Source organism: Excalfactoria chinensis, chromosome 11 (assembly GCF_039878825.1).
Source record: "Excalfactoria chinensis isolate bCotChi1 chromosome 11, bCotChi1.hap2, whole genome shotgun sequence".
Taxonomy (NCBI): Eukaryota; Metazoa; Chordata; class Aves; order Galliformes; family Phasianidae; genus Excalfactoria; species Excalfactoria chinensis.
The window spans coordinates 5,672,217-5,693,770 of NC_092835.1; the positions used below are offsets into that span (position 1 = coordinate 5,672,217).

At 38.5% G+C, this 21,554-nt stretch overlaps 2 protein-coding genes and 1 long non-coding RNA gene across 7 annotated transcripts; all 3 read right to left on the reverse strand.

The window, feature by feature from the left end:
• Positions 1-204: 204 nt before the first annotated feature.
• LOC140257524 (uncharacterized) lies at positions 205-5,545 on the reverse strand. Its single transcript, XR_011905042.1, has 3 exons — positions 5,391-5,545; positions 2,736-2,878; positions 205-680 (listed from the first exon to the last, which is right to left on the reverse strand). It is a non-coding gene; the product is annotated as an uncharacterized lncRNA (long non-coding RNA).
• A 2,352-nt stretch (positions 5,546-7,897) lies between these two features.
• Positions 7,898-11,211, reverse strand: NUDT7 (nudix hydrolase 7). Of its 3 annotated transcripts, none has more exons than XM_072346618.1 (4): positions 10,889-11,118; positions 10,573-10,726; positions 10,045-10,203; positions 7,898-8,748 (listed from the first exon to the last, which is right to left on the reverse strand). In XM_072346618.1, exons 1-4 carry the CDS (start codon positions 10,954-10,956, stop codon positions 8,368-8,370), a joined length of 762 nt encoding a protein of 253 aa, XP_072202719.1. In that variant the 5' UTR covers positions 10,957-11,118; the 3' UTR covers positions 7,898-8,367. The 3 variants fall into 3 exon arrangements, with proteins under 3 accessions (XP_072202719.1, XP_072202718.1, XP_072202720.1); XM_072346619.1 differs by having other exon boundaries at positions 7,899-8,748; positions 11,023-11,211; XM_072346617.1 differs by having other exon boundaries at positions 10,573-11,095.
• A 181-nt stretch (positions 11,212-11,392) lies between these two features.
• LOC140257357 (hypoxanthine-guanine phosphoribosyltransferase-like) lies at positions 11,393-17,906 on the reverse strand. 3 transcript variants are annotated; one of them, XM_072346621.1, is made up of 10 exons: positions 17,630-17,806; positions 15,620-15,726; positions 14,982-15,165; positions 14,046-14,108; positions 13,475-13,492; positions 13,152-13,234; positions 12,604-12,650; positions 12,392-12,468; positions 12,076-12,126; positions 11,393-11,575 (listed from the first exon to the last, which is right to left on the reverse strand). In XM_072346621.1, exons 1-9 carry the CDS (start codon positions 17,645-17,647, stop codon positions 12,079-12,081), a joined length of 645 nt encoding a protein of 214 aa, XP_072202722.1. In that variant the 5' UTR covers positions 17,648-17,806; the 3' UTR covers positions 11,393-11,575; positions 12,076-12,078. The 3 variants fall into 3 exon arrangements, with proteins under 3 accessions (XP_072202722.1, XP_072202721.1, XP_072202723.1); XM_072346620.1 differs by lacking the exon at positions 12,076-12,126 and having other exon boundaries at positions 17,630-17,906; XM_072346622.1 differs by lacking the exons at positions 12,076-12,126; positions 13,475-13,492.
• Positions 17,907-21,554: the final 3,648 nt, after the last annotated feature.

Sequence of the window (21,554 nt, forward strand, 5' to 3'; positions counted from 1 at the left end):
ACTCAGAGATTCATCTGAGCACCATCGTTCTCTGAAGATTGACTTCTTTTGTAGGTTTTGGACAACTGTGTTGTTTCGTATTTCCTGAGATACAAGATGATGTGGGAACTCTTCTGGATGAGCCAGAAAAATGCTACCAGTGCAAAACTGTGGTGATTTGCTCGTAAAAAGCAAGTCAGATTTTGTTTGTGTGTTCTGAGGGGATCAAAATGACATTCTTTAACTTGTAACCCAGCCAAACAATTTGCTGATTTTGTTGGAAATATAATGGTTTGTTTAGAGTTAACAGGTGCCAGTGACAACCTATACACTGTGGCAGTTAAGATGAAGTGGTTGCCATGACAACTCAATTAACTAAACAAACATATCTGTATGCAGCAGCAGCTCATGTCCTCTGCATCATCTTTACCTCAGTACAGACCATTTTGAGTAGATGTACAAATGAATTCCCCCTCACTCACCCATTCCTTTTCCTCTTCCCCTCCCAGCTGGACAGTGATGAAAACATGGAGCCACATATGCTTATTCCTCCTGAGCATCTCAAATAGAATTGTAGCAGGAGTGCTGCCACTTCTGACAGTGCAGGAACTCAGGCCAAGTCATTGTCACCTTCCTTTTCCTTCTTCTCCACTCTGCACCCAGCAGTTAGGTCACCTTTCCAGAATTGCCTTTTAGTGCCACTGAAATTAAAAGAAACAAAGGTAGTTTGTACATAAATACACACTAAACAACCTGCTTGCCAATAGAACTAGCACAATCAAATATGATTGTCTAAGATTGTCTTTAAATTGCAGCTTTGGGTAATGTGGGTTCTTTTTATAAATACATAGCATAGCAATTTAAGTTAGTTAGATACCTCCATTCACTAAAGAAGCATGAACTCTGGAATAACTGACATATCTAAGGAAAGCTCAGGTCAGAACTAAGCTTTAATTGCCTTCACTACAAAGGAATGTAATGTTGCTTTGTAAAGGAATAGCTGTTCCAATACCTCCCACAAAGCACAGAAGAAAAAAAATGAAGGGTTCCTTATGAGAAAGTTGTTGAGGTTACAACAAGTTGAGGCACTAAATGCAATATAAAGAACAGATTGCATCCATCTACAATCATCTGTCAACAATGGCTTCTTTTAGTGTTAAAGAGCGTCTATTTCCATGGTCCATCTTTTACCTGCTGTGTATTTATAAGTCAGAAAAGGTGTGCCTTAACAACAGGGATAGACAGAACCTGGGTGAATAAGGCATAAAATGGAAGGCAGAAGAGAAATAACACAGCAAAGCACAAAGGTACATGCCATAGTCTTAACAGAGCACCTGACGGACTCTACACCATCACCATTTTTTCTGATTTTGAAACAAGTATCAAATACATGACAAAGACCTCTTTTAACCAGGGAAGTCCTCAGTTAAGCCACACTTGAGCCTTAAAAAAAAAGTCTTAATTGATCCTTAATGCGTGCACACTATTTTGTGCAGAACAGTTTGCACAAATTTCACTGTGATAAATTTTATCCAGCATCAAGTCTGAAGGGATAGTGGAAATTTTAAATAATAGAACAGAGGATCTCACTCAGGAAAGCAATCAAACAACCTACTTTTATCCTTCTTGCCTGCAATGCTTTTTTCCCCATGCCTAAAATTAAACACTTTCTTGCTTTAATAGAGGTTTTTTTCCTGACACAGATCATCATTAGCAATCTAGCTGGTAAAGTTTTTAACAGACTTGCTTTGTAACTTTACTTGGAGTAGCTCTAATTACATTTTTTCCTTACAAAAAAAGAATGTATTCTACTTTTATTGCTTATTACAGGATTAAAAACACATAGCTGGAGAATTAGTGCAAAAATCCTACTATTAACCACCTCAAAGAACCCAAAAGCTTAAATACTGTAGCCTCAGAAGTTAACATTGCCGTGCCATGTTTCTGGGCAGTCTGATTCAAGTAGAGAAAGATGAATGGACTAAGCATTTACATAAGATGCATCCCTCACTTTTCACAGTGAAAGCTCAAAACCTAAGGATTTGGTGTGTTGTTCTAAGACACACATACCTGAAAATCAATAGAAAGTGCCACACTGAAGGAAATCAGGCTCAAGGAAGTTTAATCATATAGATTAGGAGTAAAACACTGACAACTGTTCTGAAGAATTTCAGAAATGTTATGAGAAATTGCAAAAACGATTAGTTGTGCTGCCCAGGAGGGTGTAAGGGAATTCAGTGTTCCTCTGTGAGGTGGCCCAGGAGGCTTAGTGTTGGTGGCTGAAAGGCTGACTTCAGCTCGAGTGTAGAGGGCCTCATTCTGACAGGCACTTGGGAGAGAATTCGGATTCCCAGTTCAGTCTGGTCCTACTTATCTGATCAGTCTCATTGAAAGCAAGCAAAACCTTTTCAAGCTGTTGAACAAAGCACATTTTTGTATTGAATAATGCTACAATTTACCATGCTTACTTTTTTAATGGACAACTTCCCACAGTAGACAATCATCAGCATCTCTCAAACTGCGCTAATTTCCACCAGCTGCAGATCTGACTCACAGCACCTAAATGCGACTGAAACATCCTTAGATCCTGAGCGCCACAAAACAGCTCTGGGAGCCACATAACTGCACCCTATATGAAACTGTGAACCATCTGTCTCTGTCCTGCTTAATTAGCCTTAATGTTTAATAAGTAAATGAAATATTTACAAAATGCAGGCTGCACAGTCGCCAAGCACAAAATAGTCAACAGAACTTACACAGCTGCATTTCTGCCTCTGCAGACATTGCTGAGGAACTCCTCTGACACTAATCATTTTTGGAATGAGCAAGGTTCAAGAGCAAAACTTCTCCTGTGTTTTTGTTCATATCTTAAGCAGGAACTCTGAACACTCACATGGGCCTGAAAGAGATGCAATCAATGAAAATTAAACTTCAGAAACCCAGCTTGTAAATAGGATTTCATTTAGAAGGTTGAAACCACACGAAACAAAAGAGGAGAGAAAACAAGATCGGGAATTAGGTGATTTTTCATCAAGTCACAGGAAAATAAACAAATTTGGTATTTTAATGACAGGATATTCACAGCCTAGAGAGAAGACATCAAATACACAGTTACACATACTTTGTTAAAATGTAATAATACAGATACCTGTGAAGAATCTAACAACCCTATTCAATAAAGGTTTACTCTAGTATTTATTTTGACTGATGGCCCTAATTTCAGTGCAATGTAGTACATAAACTAGTGTGGTAATCAGTTATCTTTTGTCACAGCTAGAGAGAACAGCAGCAAATTTGAATAATTAAAAATCAGTATTACAATTTTAAATAACAGGAATATATATGGAAGAGTTTTCAGACTAAACAGATTCTTTTTTCCTGCTTGATAGAAACATTTTTCTTAGTTGAGTGCACTTTATTGTTCATTACTGGGGCTTAAGAGAATCAATTACCCATTTCCATGGCTTCACTAAACAGCCTTATAATGCAGTAATAAGACATCATGAGCAAGGTAGGCTATGGATATTAGAGATCTGCTATTCAGTCTGGAGGAAAAACACAAATCCAGGCTGACAGCATATCTCCATCTAGCTCAGCTGTTGCTGTACAGTTCATCTGAATGAAGTGGAAGAGTATCATTCTTTCTAGCATGTTAGAACAACACCAGGAGAATTATTTAGCAAATGGGGTTGATGCTGTTCCCAATATCACCATGCAAGCAACACAGAAAGGCAGGTACGTGTGATCAGTTGTGCTGCTTGGGTGATAAATGTACACAGCCTTATTCCAGACAGCTTTAAATCACACTGTTTGGATCATCCCGTACCTGGCTGCCTGCTGACCACAAAAGCCCATCTAAGGCTGTTGTTCCGCCCTCTCCAAAGTGAGGCTTACCTGGCCTTTGCTGAGCCAGGCTTGCTGTGCAGCACCTGGGAGTTTGGCACCCTCTCGTGGCACGCATGCAATGCTGGCTGCTCAACTCTTTTCTCCAGATGCACATTGCTCTCCTGCCTTGGCATCTTACAAATGCTCTTTAAGAAATCTTTTTCCCTCATTGGGAGGAAAATCTAATCATAGTTAGACCAGAGCTTTCCGTTTCCCTTCACCAGGTAGATCCTGTTCCTAAGCCACAGAACTCCTGTGCTCTTACCTCTAAATGATCTTTTTCTCCGTCCTTCTGCAGCCTTCTTCTTTATCCAGGTTAACAGGCTTTCACAAGGGCTGTTACAAGCCCTTAATCAGTAAGATTTGCTACTCTTTAACCATTTTGTACGTGATGATGGTAGAGAATTACTTTAAGGAACAATTTGATACCACGTATTTAACATAATCTCCTTTCTGATAACAGTAGCCTGAATCTTCCAACCACTGGCATAATCTCATTTACATTTGTTATTAATTCATTAATTACCCTATCTCCAATTTATTGATTAGTAGACAAAAGTAAACAAGGAATTCTGTATAGCTTCCATTTTTAGCATGAAAGCTGGCACTGAAATATTGTGCTCCCATTTTATTCAGTTCAACTCCCATAAATATCAGCCAATCAGGGCTGTAGATGATCTAAAAATACCTTGTTATTAGATTTAGAACATCACCCTAATACTTTAAAAACAACTACTTTAATGTTCTAAACAAACAGGATTATTATGCCAATGTTAAGAGAGAAAATAATGAAAGTTACAAGGTAAAGTTAATTGTGATAATATACTTTATCAGTTAAAGTAGATATTGCTGTGCAAACTAAAGTCTCAAGCATGTAATTCAGTACAGCTGTGCTTGAGTCAATGAAATTGTTGTGGTTTATGCCAAATACAGACCAGCTGTAATTAAGTTACTAGAAATTCTTCCATTCGTTTTCTTTAAAACGAAGAATGAAACAAACGGTGTTTAAATGTCTGGCTTGTCAAGTACTATCCTATAGACATTAGGTTCCATTACAAATCCATTTGAATGCAGATTAACATCTCTGTATCCTTAATCCTTCCAGCATATATTGAGCTTTCTGTCCAAGATCATTCATTTTCATTTCAACAAGCTGGTATCAGACTCTTGCAGAGGCTCTGGAAGACCATGATGATATCAGAGGCAAATTTAGCTTTCCTCTGATGAGCAGTTCCCATGTTTGTTGCCATTAGTTTTGATTTTACTATAGCCATAAAGGGGGATGTCAGCTCCTCAAGAAAATAGTTTAAAGCCATTGGGCTAGCTGACAAACACAGTAGCAGCTGTAAGATGAAATACAGAGGTGTATCTTTAATACTGTGGTTTATAATAGACTGGAGATCAAAAAAGATACATGCAACACTTTAATGGGATGATAATAGCAGGGTAACAAAGTCTTTGGCTACAGCAAATGAGAACAAGCCCAAATTTACCAGACACAGAAACGAAGGAAAAGAGCTGCTTACCTTTGGAATGCCTCAGGTAGGCAGGGATCTCCAGCAAGAGATGCCCTCACCTTCACTGCCAGCCCTTAAATGAGGGCTGGGAAGTGGTGGATCCTGGCCCTGCTGGTTCTGGTCACTCAGATATATTGCATGCACCTGAGCTCCCCTGGGTTGGCCTTTCCTTGCTTCAGGCCATGACTTAGCATTTCAACTACAGATGGTCTGTCTGATGGTCACAGCTGGACATTCTCATCCTGACTTCAGTGATCCTTCAGAAGAAGTAAGTGTGTCCAAAGCAATGAGTCTCTTTCTTGCTAGTGAACAACTGTTCCCCGTCAGCAGGTTCTGACAAACAGGATGATTATTCTCCATTAGTGTTTCATTATTACCTAGATATTTTCCTTTCTAGCACACTTCAACAAGCAGTTCCTAGCCTATATCTGAAGTACAAAGGAACAGACAACCGTATGGTATAGGAAATAAAATTACAAACATAAAGCATTTGTTTTACTACTTAGTTGCCAATAAATAAAGAAACCTGACTTGCAACACAGAATCTCACACAGGGAACATTCTGGCTACAGAACTGTAGCTTCTGCTAGAAATGAGAAACAAGTGTGATTCCTTCTTCTGTTTTCCGTATTTCTTAGATTAGATTTTGGAAGTGGTAAGGTTAGAGGGAAGAAGGAATTACCTTCTATTGACCCTTTTTATGATATTTCTTTATTTTTTTTAAACTGGAGATAGTTCAACATGTACTGTTTTGAAAGCTGCATCACTATGGCAACCTACTAAAAAAATCTCGGTAGGTACATCACACACATTGGCACGTAAGCACTCACATGGGCTCGTGCTTGAAAGACAAAACCATCTCCAAATTTTCATTGCGTATATGACTTGGGCTGAATATAAATAATCTCCTTTCTTGGATATTTACGTTCTCATCTAACTGTAAGAGCCTTCACCCTGCATGAACTCCAGCCATGCGACAGTGACAGGCAAATTAAACTGCATCCGCCCATCTTCTTGAAATGTTTTGTTTTTCTGACACAAAACTGCTGTCACCCAGTGTACAGCCCCTTTTAAAGCTATTTTCACTAGATGTTCTTTATTACAATTGTTAAATACTAATTTACACATCCAATACAGATATGTGGTAATTTTTCACATGAAAGCTAAGTATCAGAAGTCTGGTTACTGGAGCACTGAAAAATATAGAGATGTTAAATGCTGAATCACTGCACCTTAGCTACAAGAGTGACTAACAATTCACATTAAACTGTACGCTATGTATTTTTAGTTAGCTTCATATCAGTAATTTTTGTGATGTGATGTAGGGCTTTGCACTCATTTTACTGTCACGTTAGCATTGCTTACCCATAATTAGAGAGTGAACTCTGGAACATATTTTCAATAGCTTTTTTTCAGTTGAGTAAAGACCTCACTGAGTAGAACATGAGAATAAACACAGAGGGTAAATAAATATAAAATGCATTTTCAGATTGGAAGTTATGTTATTAACATACTGTACTTACACGGGACAGATGCATTTGCAATCAATTACTCAAAATAAAGGGGTCCTTTAAATCACTATATTCAAAACAAAATACATGTCTACTTTAATGATTTTCAGCTATGATACAAGAGAGAACAACAGGACACCCAGTTCTTGGTAAGGGCTTTATGACATGACTCTAAAGACAGACATGAACTTAGGCACTGTAACATTCAGTGTTAAACTGCAAAGCATTGCATTTCTGCCTCAAGAACTGTGGCATTTTAATCTGAAGATTGCCCAAAGAAACAATCTCCCATTAGTTTCTGTGAAACTTGCAGAATTGCAGCTGTAGCGCAGGCCATTGTTTCCTTCTATTGTTTTAATGCTCAGACGGGGTGTTTGGGCACTCAGATGGTTGTCTGAAGAACTTTAGTTTCTGTTCCTGCATACACTGAGAGGAACCTCCAAAGGCACAAATATGATTAAGTGCTTAAAAGTTGCACTGTTGTTTATAAATGCTCCAACCATTTCATGGGTGTTTAATAGTGACAAATAAAAACTGTTCTTTTAAAACACAGCTGCTACTTCTCTGGGAGTCTCATCCCTGTTGCTCAAAGATCTGCAATTGATAGACTGCCAACCTGTTTACTCCTCAGCCGCACCTCAAATGCAGCCAAAGAACTAACAATGCCAGCAATGCTGTGACCACTATTAATAAGCTTATAGTTCACTAGCAAGGAGCAAATACTCACAGTTCAAAGGATGCCAGGGCTACTGGTACAGATTCAATCACTGATGAGCACTATAGGACTTCATGAATGCCAAATGCCACTTTTCTCTCCTTAAATGACCGCTGGAGCTGAGAGAATGATGTTAACGATGCTGAGGAGTAAAGTTCAGTACTGTGACACATACACTAAGCTTTCCACAGCCTTGAGAAATTCAGGAGAAATATTAAATAGGGCAAGAGTAATAAGACTCATTAAACTTCCTCCTTCCTTCCCTCCACAACCTGAACCAAAACAAAATAAACTGTGAAAGCACTTGCCACCTCTTATATTTTTATTATGCATTTTTTCAAGCGGTTAAAGATTGCAAACAATAGCGTATGCAATGAAGATATGCAATACGTCATATAGTAAGATGTGGACAGATCCCAGCAAGTTATGTTCTATTTCAAACAGGCAAAAATCAGAAGTTTTATTTCGTTCAATGGAAGAAAAGCACAGAAAGTCAGTCTTCAATCACACAAAACAAAGGCAGAAATTGAACCCCACCTTCTACATCTGTATAAGTGCATAAAAAAACAACTGTGTGCTTTTGATAACTGAAAACCAGATAAAATCCGTGAATGTAGTTAGTGTTTGAAAATTTGGTTTTATTTTAAGAAATTTTCCAATTCAGCAGGAATGCAAATGTGAAATTCAATCAAGTAATGGATACAAAGAACACAGACCCAAACTTTTCCCCTCCTCCAACAGAGACAGTCAGACTGGTTTGCTATAGACTACTCTTTCTTTCATTTATGGATGCATATAAGGTCAAAAAATGATTCTCAGCAGACGTAATTAAGTTGTCAAGATCATAATGAACTTCAAAGGTGGGTTTCATCCTAAAAATTACAATAGCAAGAAATACAGCAAAATGTGCAGTAAGTCCCCATATCTTGAAGGACTTTTTATGTTCATGGTCATCATATGTAAAGCAGTGCATCCAGCTTAAGTAACCAGATGAGTTTTTATATGGCAAGGCCACGTAATTTAAGGGCCTGATAAAGTACTCCAATGGCACAACAAAAACATCGCTCACTTCATCTGGATTAGGAGATGCCTGGAAGGTATCCTCTATGAATCCTACAACTGGTGTTACCAAATGATTCATCTAGAAGAACAACGAGAAGAAAAAAAAAATGACAGAAAACAAACACTAAGCTTGTACCAAGCAAAAGAAATTCCTTTATTTTAAAAACATTTCAAATGTTACAAAAGGAGCGCAGAAAACAAACTCAACTAGAAAATAGATACACTTTTATTGGAACTGGTTGTTTATGATCATCCCTCTTTCAAACGTAGGCACCATCTATTAAAACAGTAGCTTGTATAAACAGGATACCGTAACCCTTTCAGATATATTACTAATTCTATTTATTAGTAGCAGTAAAGCATCCCTGTTCAACAGAAAGCACTGATGGCAAAGCTCAAGATTTGTGCTATTTGATGGAAGTCTGGAGGAACTCCATTTACGTTAAACTGAGTGTACGCATAGAGAAGATGCAGCACAATCTAAGAGCTCAGACTTCTGCAGCCCAAAGCTACATAACCTAAAAACTAAAGGGCTCCTTTTTACATATAGCTTCTTAAATGTGTTGGTTTTGTTATTTATATTAAAAATAAATAAATAAAACATTTTGCAATGCCATTTTAGTATTTTTTTAAATGCTAGGAGCACGCTGTTGGAAGTAAGCAGCTAACAGAAACAGATCACTGGAGAATAGAAACTTCCCTGAAGAACAAAAATCAAGCCTTCTGAATCAATTTCCCTTCTATTGGAAAACTGGTCCCGCATGATACTAAATGTCACCCTTTCAAGCTAAATTAATCCTGCTCTGTGCGTGCTGTTGAATCAGTTAACTTTGAGGTTACATCACATTGCTCAGGGCTGTGCCTGGATAAATTCTGCCTGTCTGCTAAAACAGTCAAGGCAATCTACTCCACTGCTTGGCTAACCACACGGACTGTTTTCTTTGTACCTACTCACCTGTTGCTGCTTGTGTCCATTGCGTTAAGACAAATCTAGACTCACCTTCTCTATAACCACTCAGGAGGTACTTGAAGATGGCAATGAGATCCCCACTAACTCCAAGCTGAGCAAACCTGCTTCTCTCAGCCTCTACTCCTATTTCACATTCTCCAGCCCACTTAGCATCTCCTTGGCTCTGTTAGACTCTCACCAACTTACCAGTGTCTTCCCGATACTCCCTAAATTGACCTCATATGTGATCCCACAAACTCCAAAAAGAGAAAAAAGAATCTCCTCCCCTCACTCTGCTGGCAGCACAGGCTGTACACATTAAGAACCTGTGATTATTTACAGTTACAGGTTTGAAAAGGCCACTATCAAATTAAAAAAGGAAATTACTTGCTTTCTAACGATACGCTGACTGAGTTTATTGCTTACTTTATCAATTCCTGGCACAAGCCTACAGATGACTTCCACTTTCTCCGGCTGCAGTCCCACTTCTTCTTTGGCTTCTCGGAGGGCAGTATCAATTTCATCTTTATCCATTTCTTCCCTTTTACCTCCTGGAAAACACACTTCCCCAGGTGATCTTCTCAGCTGGAATTTAAAGGAGTACTACTGTTAAACATAATGAATTTGTTACACCTTGTGTAGCTCACAGTATAGAACCACCTCAGGCCTGATTTATCTTCCTGTGATAAGAAGTTTATGCAGATGAGAAGAAACAAGCCTTGTAAAGGGCTATGCAGGAAGGTTTTGGTTTTACTCATACTAGGCCTATACACAACTAATCCACAGGCCCTCACTATTAGAAACGCGCATTTACACGCTTGTATAACATCACATAATTCATGCTATGCCTTCTGCTTAAACGCTTCAGAGCTGGAAATCACCTCTCGTTGCCACACCGACTCTCAGGACCCGGACTCGCTCCGGAGAGGCCTCTCGGTGTCCGGCCACACGCACCTGCATGGAGCGCACGGTGAGCAGCAGGCACAGCGCCCCGTCCCGCAGCAGCAGCGGCAGCAGCACCGAGGCCTTGCGCAGAGGCAGGTGGGAGAACTTGTCCCCAACATCGCACTCCCTCAAGCGGAGTTTCGCTTTCCCTTTAATACTCTCTCTAGAAGGAAACGGAACAAGAGCTGCGGCGCCCCGCACCGTACGCGGCCCGAGGGGACGCAGCGGAGCACAGAAGGTGACGGCCGCGGTCCGGCCCCCAACGCTCTGCCCTTGTCCCGCTGCTCCAAGGCCCGAGACGAGCAGGCCCCACCGCGGCCTGTACCCAGTGGAGAACACACGCGGAGCCGCCTTCCCCTGCAGCAGGCCCAGAAAGGCGGCAGCCGGCTCCATTCTTCCTTCCAGCCCACGGCCGCCGTCCTTCGAGCCGTGCTTTACCCGAGCCGGGCGGAGCTCTACCTTTCGCCCCCGGCCTCTGTCTCCGCCGCCGCCATCTTTGTCACCCACAACGCGAGAGCGGCTTTGCCCCTTGCCTCCCTCAGCCCGCCCCTGGTGACTGACAACCGCTTCCTCCAATCAGCACACAGGCTCGACCTTTATCGCTTCCGCCCCAGAGGAGTGCGGCGGTGCTGAGGCGGCCGCTGAGGGGAGGCTTCAGCCGGGAGGGTGGTGCTAGGTGTTTATTCAGCCTATGTAACTACTTACGTATGTTTTCACATGCTTAAAATAGCTTATGTACAATGCACGCGCTGTTCCTCACAGTAAATAAAAGCTCAGACATATTTACACGCACATCCTTTCTGTATCCACGTTGTGCCAGTAGAAGGCAATGCCAAATAGATGAATGTGTTTTACACATACATTCGTTCTTCAGTGGAGTGCTCCAGTGAAACCAGCACATCACCGAATCACTTCATACACACGGGACAGGACAGGGAGCTGTTATTCCAGTAGGCTCATGGTATCAGATCTTGTATTTCTCTTTGGCTTTCTCTTTGAGAATGCAAATGTGCTAAAATAAATAAATAAGAAGTACAACTTCAGTCAAACTTTACCTTCGAAGGTAATATAAAAGACTGTTTTAAGTTCTATTCCTACTTGCATTCTCCTGTTGGAACTGTAACACAATGTTTTGCAAAGTTGAGTTAAACTAGGCTAGCTGTGAAATGTCCTTTACGCTGCTTTGCAATATCTCTCTACATATCTCTTACAGAACTGGGTTGTCATACTGAGGACTTGCCAGTGAGACACTTTTCTGTCTAAACAGATTTATGAAAATGCTTTTGAGAACTGGAGGGGAAAAGAAAATCTCTTAGTCTCAGGGTCTGTCTGCAATGCAGTGCAGTCTTAGGAGGCTATAACAGAACAAAGGAGATGAGGTCCTGGTGGACACGCTCTACAGCATAGGAAACACCTTCATCCATAGGCCAGTCTACTGCCAGTTTTGAACATTTTACTAGAGAAGAACAGGATAGAATTTCACAAAGAAACATGAAATCAAAACGAACTTACACATTAATTTCCTTTTAGATGCAGTGCACAGATTGTCTGCTGCCAACCATCCTGGAGAATTCAGGATACTGAATGGTAAGGCTGAGCTACTACACTTGTGAAGCTGATTCATAGAAAGGAAAGGCATGGACTAGTAGTCCTACATTTAAATTATCATCTGATCATATTAATGCTTTTCCCTTTTCATGGAAGTGTCTAGTCAAATTGGAAGCTTTATTTGTTGTCCAGAAGCACCTACTGTAAGGTAATATTCATTGCTGTTACCACAGGTAACTAACAAGCATGTAACAGTCAAGGTACATTTGTATGTACTTACATTCAGATCTCTGAAGTATTCATTATAGTCAAGGGCATATCCAACCACAAACTTATCTGGAATTTCAAAGCCTATATCTGTAAGACAAACACGCGCCACAAGTCTTTTTATGTAGTAGAAATATCTTTTAGGTACACAGTTTGAAACTTGCATACTAGTTTTCATATGCATGAAATGAAATCCTATTTTGGACAACCAAATGCAGTACTTACAGTCTGGTCTGTAACCGGGACTTCGGTTTGTCATTTTAATGAGCAAGCTGTAATAAAGAGGAAGAAAGGTTAAGACTTTTAAAATATCATAATCCAAGCTCTGTTCTTTGCTTCTGCCACCCTTCCCCAATCATCTTCTATAGTAGTATAGTTAAAATAATTTTACTGTTTTATTTGAACAGTTGTAGAAGTGATTTTCAGCCTTATAATAGAGAGATAATTGAAAGCTTAAATCTAGGGTCATTCAAAAAGTCCAAATGGTATTTACTGCTTTACATTTAATTCTTTTCAATTCTATATGCAAATCCTCCCTCCATATAGCTATGTATCAGCAAAGGTAGCTGGGAAAGGTGTTAGGGAACCTATAGAAAGAGCTGGGTTTTTTTGAACATAAACAAAATCCATCAGTCTTTATAGACTAAGCAAAAAAGGCCATAAAACTTCTTTATTATTTTAACAATGAATGTGTTTGTGCATCTCCTGGTTATTCACAAGTGATTTTCCTATATCTTGTTACCACACATTAATAAATAACCATGTGATTCTACCTTACTACTTTTATCATCTTTGGTTCATAGTCCTTCAGTTTTGAAAGCAGTGCCTTCATTGTTCTACCAGTCTCAATAATATCCTCAAAGAAATAAAAAAAATATATATTATCATTCAAGTCTGAAAGAAAAAAAAAAACATGTTTTCAGTATATTAATGTAAAGCAGAAAACAAACAGCAGCCCTGGTAGTGCATTAAGATGATATGCATGCTTCAGCTAAGGTGTGATTAAGTGTTGCTTTAAATGTAATTAATATTAACCTTGCAAAGTAGGCAGAACAACACCTCCCCCTCCCCCCTAAAAAACCAAATCTTTACTCACCTCTACTACTAACACATTCTGGAAAGAGAATCACATGGGGAAGGAAAGAAAATAAAGTGTTTACATGAAGAGCTTCAGCAAATTAAACAGACAGAGAATGTTTGTATTACAAACTTCACTTACACGTAAGATGTAATCAGATTTCAAAGGAGCTTGTCACTTAGCTACTTGGTATTACTTAAATACTTGGATTTTGTTGCTTTCCTAAGAGTCCTAATGAAATTGTGCACAGAAAGATAAAATATTGAGACATCTATCAGGTCGTGTGCATTGGAAGAACATTCTGAGAACATATTGCATAAATCAGTTTAAGGTGGCTCGTTTCTGTAGGTTGTGGTGGAAAACAAAACAAAACAAAACATAGAACAGGACTTTAAGAAGTATTTCAGTGCTGATCATGTTAAGTTTCCACTGAGATCACTGGGAATTACTCTGTTTAAAAGTGTGAATTGTTATTAATTTAAACAGCCACTTAAAGTTTATTTATATAGTAGAAAAATCTTAAGGGTAGACTTCCTAGAGGATACATAAGAACCGCTCCTTCTTAAAAACCAAAGTTCCTTGTTCATACCTTCCCATTTAATGCGGACAGTTCTTCTCCAACAATGCTGATTTTCTCTGTAGGTGAATCGTTCTAGAAGGAGAAAAGGAGAATTCACACAAAATATGTTCAAAATACTGCATTGCATGTATATAAACATGTGCTGCTTTGGCTGTTTGCCTGTGAAATGGCACTTGCAGCTCTACAAAGCACTTCTTCAGTGAAAGAGCTTTTGAGCTGCTGGGAACAAGGCAAGGATGTGAAATATCAACGCAGGCGTGTTTGCACGGAATGCTTCTGAACAAAAATACATCCACGTTCCTGGAATAGGCACCAAATGGCTTTCAGCTATTTTTGTTACTGCCAATTGGTTTTAGAGTTTTATGAAATATTTATAATATATTGTCAACTCTTGTATTTAGCATGTGATACATTTGTATCAGTGCGCAGGGCTTAAGCCTTCAAAGCAAGAAGGTGAAATAGAGAAAACATTGTAAGTCATTGCTTTCCAGTGGTTGGCTCAGGCCAGCCAGGGTTGGTTCAGCAAGCTTCCCCTTCCCCAGTACATGGATTTCAAAATCAAATCTCCATGGGAATGACAAGCAATGCAACTAGGGAAAGTAAGCAAGTCTCTGATGCTGAGCTCCTGTCCACTCTCCCTCTTAAGAAAGGGTGCCACACGAAAGAGAATAGAATCTATATGGAAACCACAGGCTGGAGAGGAGGACATTAAAGACCTGACCCTGACTTTGTTACATGAAGCATCCATCTGTACATCAATTCCAGTGAACTTACAATATCATTCTGATCATTGGGCAGATCAGTAAATTGATTACTGTTTTCAGTATGTAAACTGCTCTAAACATGATAAATTCAGTTTTCATGGAACTTCCATATAAATATTTAGTGTTCAGAATGGCAACACATGGGGAGAATCAATTTTCCAAGGAAAAGAAACTTACTCACACAGTAGCTTTTTATTCTAACAAAATCCACAGTAATAGGCACTGACTTATCACCATTTTGGTTTAGTGCTTTTATATGATCCAGCAAGTCAGCAAAGAACTTATAGCCTCCTTTAAGGACACAGAGTGCAACAATGTGGTGGCTTCCCATATCTTGCATGATATCTCTAGCCAAACGTTCTGTCCTGGAAGAAAAAACACACCCCAATTTCTTTAGAGTGTTTTGTACATCATATTTGTTTGTTTGTCCGTCAGTGTTTGTTGTGCTGTTGTTTATTTTTAAATAACAAAACTGTGACCGCATTAAGACCCTGGAAATCTAGTTACACATATGCAGTTAAGTTCACCAAATGACAACTACTCTATTTGAAATACTGTTGATTCAAGTTATATCTAAATAACACAGAAACTTAAGAAAGCTTAAAGATATTTGATGTAACAGAAACTTAACTGAGGTTATAGAAGAGTCCTCTCTGTAAAACATTTCTTGTATTAAACTCTAGAGTAGAACTTAGTTTTAGAACCATGGGGTTTCCATACTTCTTGTGGGCTATACAGACAGGATGGAGCAGCAGCCTCTTCATTTGGGGGGTAACTAGTCATTGCCATCAATATCACTGCTGTTTATTATTCTCATACCTATCCAGGATTAGTCCATGAGGAATGAAGACTCTTTCTATATCTTCTTCATAATGCTTAGGAATACAGAACAGGTTTTTGTTATAGCCACTGTCTTCATCTTTTATCTGGAAAAGAAATAACTGAAAGTGAAGATGGAGCCATTCAAAGGGGAGAAAAAGAAAAAAACCTTCCAGTCCAGCACAGAAAGAAAGGAAAGAAAATCACCTTGTCTCTTCCTCTGTACTCTGCACAGTCAAAGCCTGCTTTGGATTTTAAACATACTCAAAGATACAGAGCCATTGCTTAAAAGCAGAAATAGCGAGACAAACACTTGGAGAAGCAATATGAGTAGGCTTAACTTTGAGATAAGTAAGTCAGGAGCAGCATGTTCCCAATGTTATTATATTTAGTAGCAAAGTGGACATCTACTTCAGGAGAGCATAACATTTCAATGTAATGATGGCAGTCTGCCTTCTTGCTGAGGCTGTAAGCCAGACTTTGCATGCACAATGCTCTGCTACCACCTGAGCGTCCTTTCACTTTTGAAAACAAACTTCAGAACCAAACATTTATTGGCTTGGTAATGGACAGCACGGTGCTAGGAATTTGGTAGTGACAGCATAAAGTACTGTGAGGAGAGAAGCAGGGGGAAAAAATGGACTGTAGTGAGCAGAGATAGTTTATGACTTACAAAATCTGTGACAGTTGCAATGAGATAATCAACCACCTTCTGAATTGTCTGTGAATCCACTTATGGATAAAATAAGATGGACAGTTGTTTCAAAAGGCAGGAAGGTCATAATACAAGGTAACGCACGTTGTTCAGCCAGGAAAAGATTCTAAGCATTCTGCAAGTACTCAAAATTAAAAGGCCTTGATGTTTGCAGTTAAACTTACAAGAATATTTTTGCAGTTGATCACAACCTAGTATGTCAGTGCTGCTGTTTAGCCTGTTTTAGTTACTGTTTTCTTCATGTCTAAAGTCAGTGAAATGAAAGCTCAGATGAGGGATTGTTTTGAAATCAAGTTTGTTTATGCCTTATTAATCTTGCAGGAGATACTTGTTACACTTGTATCAGCTGTACAGCATTGCCAGTGGTAATGTAACTGTGGAACAAAACAAATCTTGAAGCATACAGGTGTGCATGTTGACAGTTGCTTACATCTTCTCCAACAGCACAGTTTAATACTTTTTAATTTGGTTAATAAATGTGCTTATTAAGACAGGTTTTTTTTTTTTTTAAGACAATCATTACAGTAATGTTTTGTTTTCTACTATGCCTAAAGAAAGTAAGGTTTACTGAAAGGATCGTGAACAAAACATTAAGGATTGCCTCAGTTTGAGTACCACATTGCCATAGCAACATGCTGCCTATGCCTTACAGGCTCACAAAAGCACTTGTATCATGGCACATGCTAAATAGTACAGCAGTACTATATCTATCTATCTATCTATCTATCTATCTATCTATCTATCTATCTATCTATCTATCTATCTATCTATCCCTCTTATGATAAAGAAGCCTCTGAAGCTGTAACACAAAGTCAATGAATTTTTTTAATCATGAGCTTATACCTCAAGGAATCAGTTGTTTAAGTGGGATTCATTCTCATTTTCTGTTCATTTACTGATGTCGCCAGATTTCTTAGTTACAAAAGGGAAAAAATAAAACCGACGAGCTACAACAGTTAGATGCAGTGGGATTCATTATTATGTGTTGTTTCATCAGCACAGAATGAAAAAACACAAATGTGATTACATTAAGGTTAAATACAGATTGTCACATTGGTAAATTATTGAGTTTAAAACATATCTGCTATAAAAGCTGTTATGAGAGATGAATGTTTTTAGTAAAAGTAGAAAATAATGCTTTAAAGAGTTACGATTAAAGTCAATATGATTAAAGCACATGATTAAAGTCAATATTTCTAAAAGCATACTTTTTTCTTTCCTTGCTGTAATTAACCTTCCCCCCGTTTTCATAGCTCTCTTCAGTTCGATAATACAAATGCGCCGTGTTTTCTTACCTGCAATCCACAAGCCATAATCTCACTTTAAACTGTATTACCAGAGAATGAGACGGTGTTTTTATTGCAGTTTGTCTTGCTTTATTCTCATCCTGCAGTAAGATCGTGACCTGCTGCTTAGCAAGGTCACAACCGCTATCCTTCCTAGAGGAAGCGCTACTTCCTTCTACTGATGTACTGACATCACAATCCCAGGTTTTTACTTAATTAGATTAACCAGAAATAAAATGGGCATTAGTCCTGCTGCAGCCAATCAAGAGTAAATATAATGGAGAATGAGGGAGATGCAAAAGGAAGGCACATGACTCAAATTAGTTAAAATGACTGGGTAGGGTAGCATTTTTTAACTGAAAACACAGGTCTGCTAATTGCTTGTAGCAGGTGGCAGTTCAGTGGTGTATGTGTAGAAGATAGTTCTGTATACCAATTTCTTATACAATATTTTTACTGTCATTTTTTCCCTTTATGAAGTCTACATATTTATTTTTTGCTTGCCATAGAAAATTAATGTTTGGATAAACAAAGCCTGCTTTTTAACAGTGGCTTGAAGCAGAGGTCTGCGTCTGTTGAGACATGGTGAACCCAGGTTGTCACTTTGTGGAAAGAGGTCAATAGTTCCAGCACCGTACTCCATAACATTTAAAATCAAATGGCATTGACATTCACTGTAATCTGATTATTTCAATGTACCAAACCTAGTATTATCTGGGATTAACATGAAAGTCTTAGAGTTTGGAAAATTAATCCTACTAACAAAATGAGCTAAAGGCAGCTTGCACACACTGTGTTACAGAATGTTCTTACCAGATTGAGTACATTTTATTAATTCAGCTGTATGAGTGTTTGCATGGTGGGGGTGGAGAGGAAGGACAGGGTAACAAAAGAAGATTTGTAGAAGCTCTTTAGATCATTGCTGATAACACTTGGGATATTGCAGGAACAGTTTTTGAAGTGAATTAATGGGCATATCCGCAGTTTTCATTGATATCTTGAATAGTAGCGCAACTGAGGAATTATTAATGCCTTGAGACTAGTTGGCCTCTATTTTTATTCAATTAACATTATCTTCCTTCCATGAATTTTGTACCATTTTCTCTACCTGACATAAGTGAACTCTCTATCCTGTGAAAAGACATGCTTTCCTATTTTCTAGTATAAGACACTCTTTTCTAACAGGTAGTAATTTGGCTTCAAAAACCTGGGATGGCAACCTAAGAGATTATTGTTTTGACATTGCTTTATGATGTGGACAGCTGCACAGCTGGAAAGAGATTCCCCTCATTATACTGGGGAAATAGGTCTATTCTGCTTAAATCCCCATAGATGGAAAGTGCCAAATGGGCAACCGTGTGGCCTCCAATATTTTCTGAATGGATTCATAAGAAATAGTCAGGTTGACAGCCTGCGTGGAGAAAGAAAAGATCTTGGAAACTCTTGGAGGCTTGGAATAAATGAGTTTAACATCGGGCAAAATATACACTTTCATTATACTTAAAGCTGATTCAAGAATCCTCTGTTTACTCTGAAATTGGGAAACTACTTCTCATGTCGTCTTTATTTGAGCCCTAACAGTAAATGCATACACTACCACTGGGCAATTACTTGAAATGCCAGAAGATGTGTTAGTGGTTTCAGTTGTTATTAGTCAGAGATTTACATTATGAAAATTAGTGCTACTGTGAATGTTCTAAATTCACAGGTGGAAAGTTCAGCCAGTAGGTGTAGCCTGTACAAAGAGACCAGAGATGAATTATATCAGCACTGATAATTTGGTAAAACAACAACCAGTCAATGCAGAACCATGCTGCTTTTGTCCTTGCATTCATTCCCTGAACTATTGAATCAATAAGTAATTTTAAAGGACGTTATTTTGCTGTTTACATACTTGTAAGTTTGCTAAACAGTTCTACATTGTCTTACAGTTTGAAGGAACTATTAAGTGCTGCAGCTATTTTAAATCTTCTCAAGAAACAGGTACAAGTTAAGTTGAGACCAGCATTTCCATTTAATTACTTTAAATTGGGAAGCAAATTCATGTTGCTGGATGCATTCTACATCTGTTCCGCTATTTCACCAGAACTACAAATAAAACATCAGAGAAAGCGTCCACTAGAGGGAAGCCTCTACCACAACTGACAGTTCTTGCCAAGAGGAAAGAAAAAGTATTTAAATAAAAAACAAAAAACTTTCAAGAATAAGACCATGTTCAAGTAATACATACACAGATCTCTCACTGAAATGCAAATAAAGTCAGGTATGTTAAAACAGGCCTCCTAAATATTTAGAACCGTTTCTGAGTGTGTATAGTGATAGATTATAGGAGAGCTGCTCTCATTGGCACCCCTGATGGCTTGATTCATAAGAGGCTGATAAAGCATTAAATTAATGCTGAGAACTTTCATTTGGTGATCAATGTATTATTAAGCAAACTGATTAGTATGCTATAGAAATATTTCTATTTATTAATTTGGATCCCATCCTAAATCTGTTTTTGTTGGATGCTTTAAGTCATAGATAAGACCAGCTGCTTAACCAGCTTGCTAAAAGGCTGTTTGGAAGAAACACACAACACATCTATGCCAAACAGTGCACATTTACTGTTGGAAATTTAGAAACAATTTCACAATATTCAGTTTTTACTATATTCTTTGTACTCCACTACTATAGATTATGAAGTTCCTTTACATTTAAAAAAAAAAATAATAAAATTGATTGGTAACATTCCTACTTTCCTTGGCTATATTCCTTTTGGCAAACATATGAGGTTATTTATTTTATTAAAGCAGAAAAGTGATCTAGGTCTCGGCCAATATTAAATATCTATAAATATCATGTTTGTAAAGGTTTTCTCATTTTGCAGCTCCTCTAATACTCTAATGTTTAGGAAATGCAGACTGATTGATGGCAGGAGTTGAAGGAAACACCCCAGTAAAAGGTGACACTGATTTAAGTTTGAATGTTTAATGTGAACACCCCAACCTCAATTCTTCATTCCCAGTTCTGAGGACTCAGACATTTTGATTGCTGACATGGAGGAAGCGCACAATATTTCTTGACCAAATCTTTCCAAACATGAAGTAAATTTTGGTATGGCTGTTTGGAGAAAATCTTTAAAGGTATTTTGCCACATTCTTGCACATTTTGTGGATAGAAGTTTTTCAGTCTCCTGGACTGTCTGAATCAGAAAGTCATTTTGAGAGAGAATCAGGTTAGGACAGGGGGAATGGAGCAAGGGGGCAAAGCATCAGGACTTGTGGGTTTTATTCACAGCTCTGACACTCTGTTTATTTGCTGTATGACCCTGGCCAGTTTATTTTCATGACTGCTTCTGTTGCACCTCTGACCTTCTTATGTGCCTGCTACTCCCCTGTTGTCTCCTGTAATGAGCTGACTGTAGTTTTTTGATACTTCTCTTCTGTGTGCAGCAAAGGTCAAAGTTAATTTTGAGAAACTGCCATTTAAAAAACAAAAAACAAAACAAAAACAAAAAAACATTGCTGTCATTAGGTAGAGGTCAAATTAATGATTTAAAAAAGATTGTGTTCTATTTACTTGAACGTTAAAGAATGGCTGTTCTAGTTTAATATGTCATTGAGCAAATATAAGTTGTTCCAGAGCTGCCATAGTGTTCAGTGTGTCTCCCCTGCCAAAAGCTGGTGGAATTGTTTTACCTAGGGAGCAATGGGTGGTCCAGGAAGTGGTCTGCTTGGATCTTGGGGAGTTGGACTCATCTTCACTACAGAGATGTTTAATAGAAATATTTGTTGAACAATGGCTGGGTATGTGATTACAGCTGTTTTCTTTTAAGCAGTGTAACAGCAATAACAATTAAATCCATATTTCTCCTTGGATATTTATTTTCCTGAATTCATTCTTAGTGCAGTGAAAGAATTTGATGTGAATTGCAAGAAGACAGAACTGTACG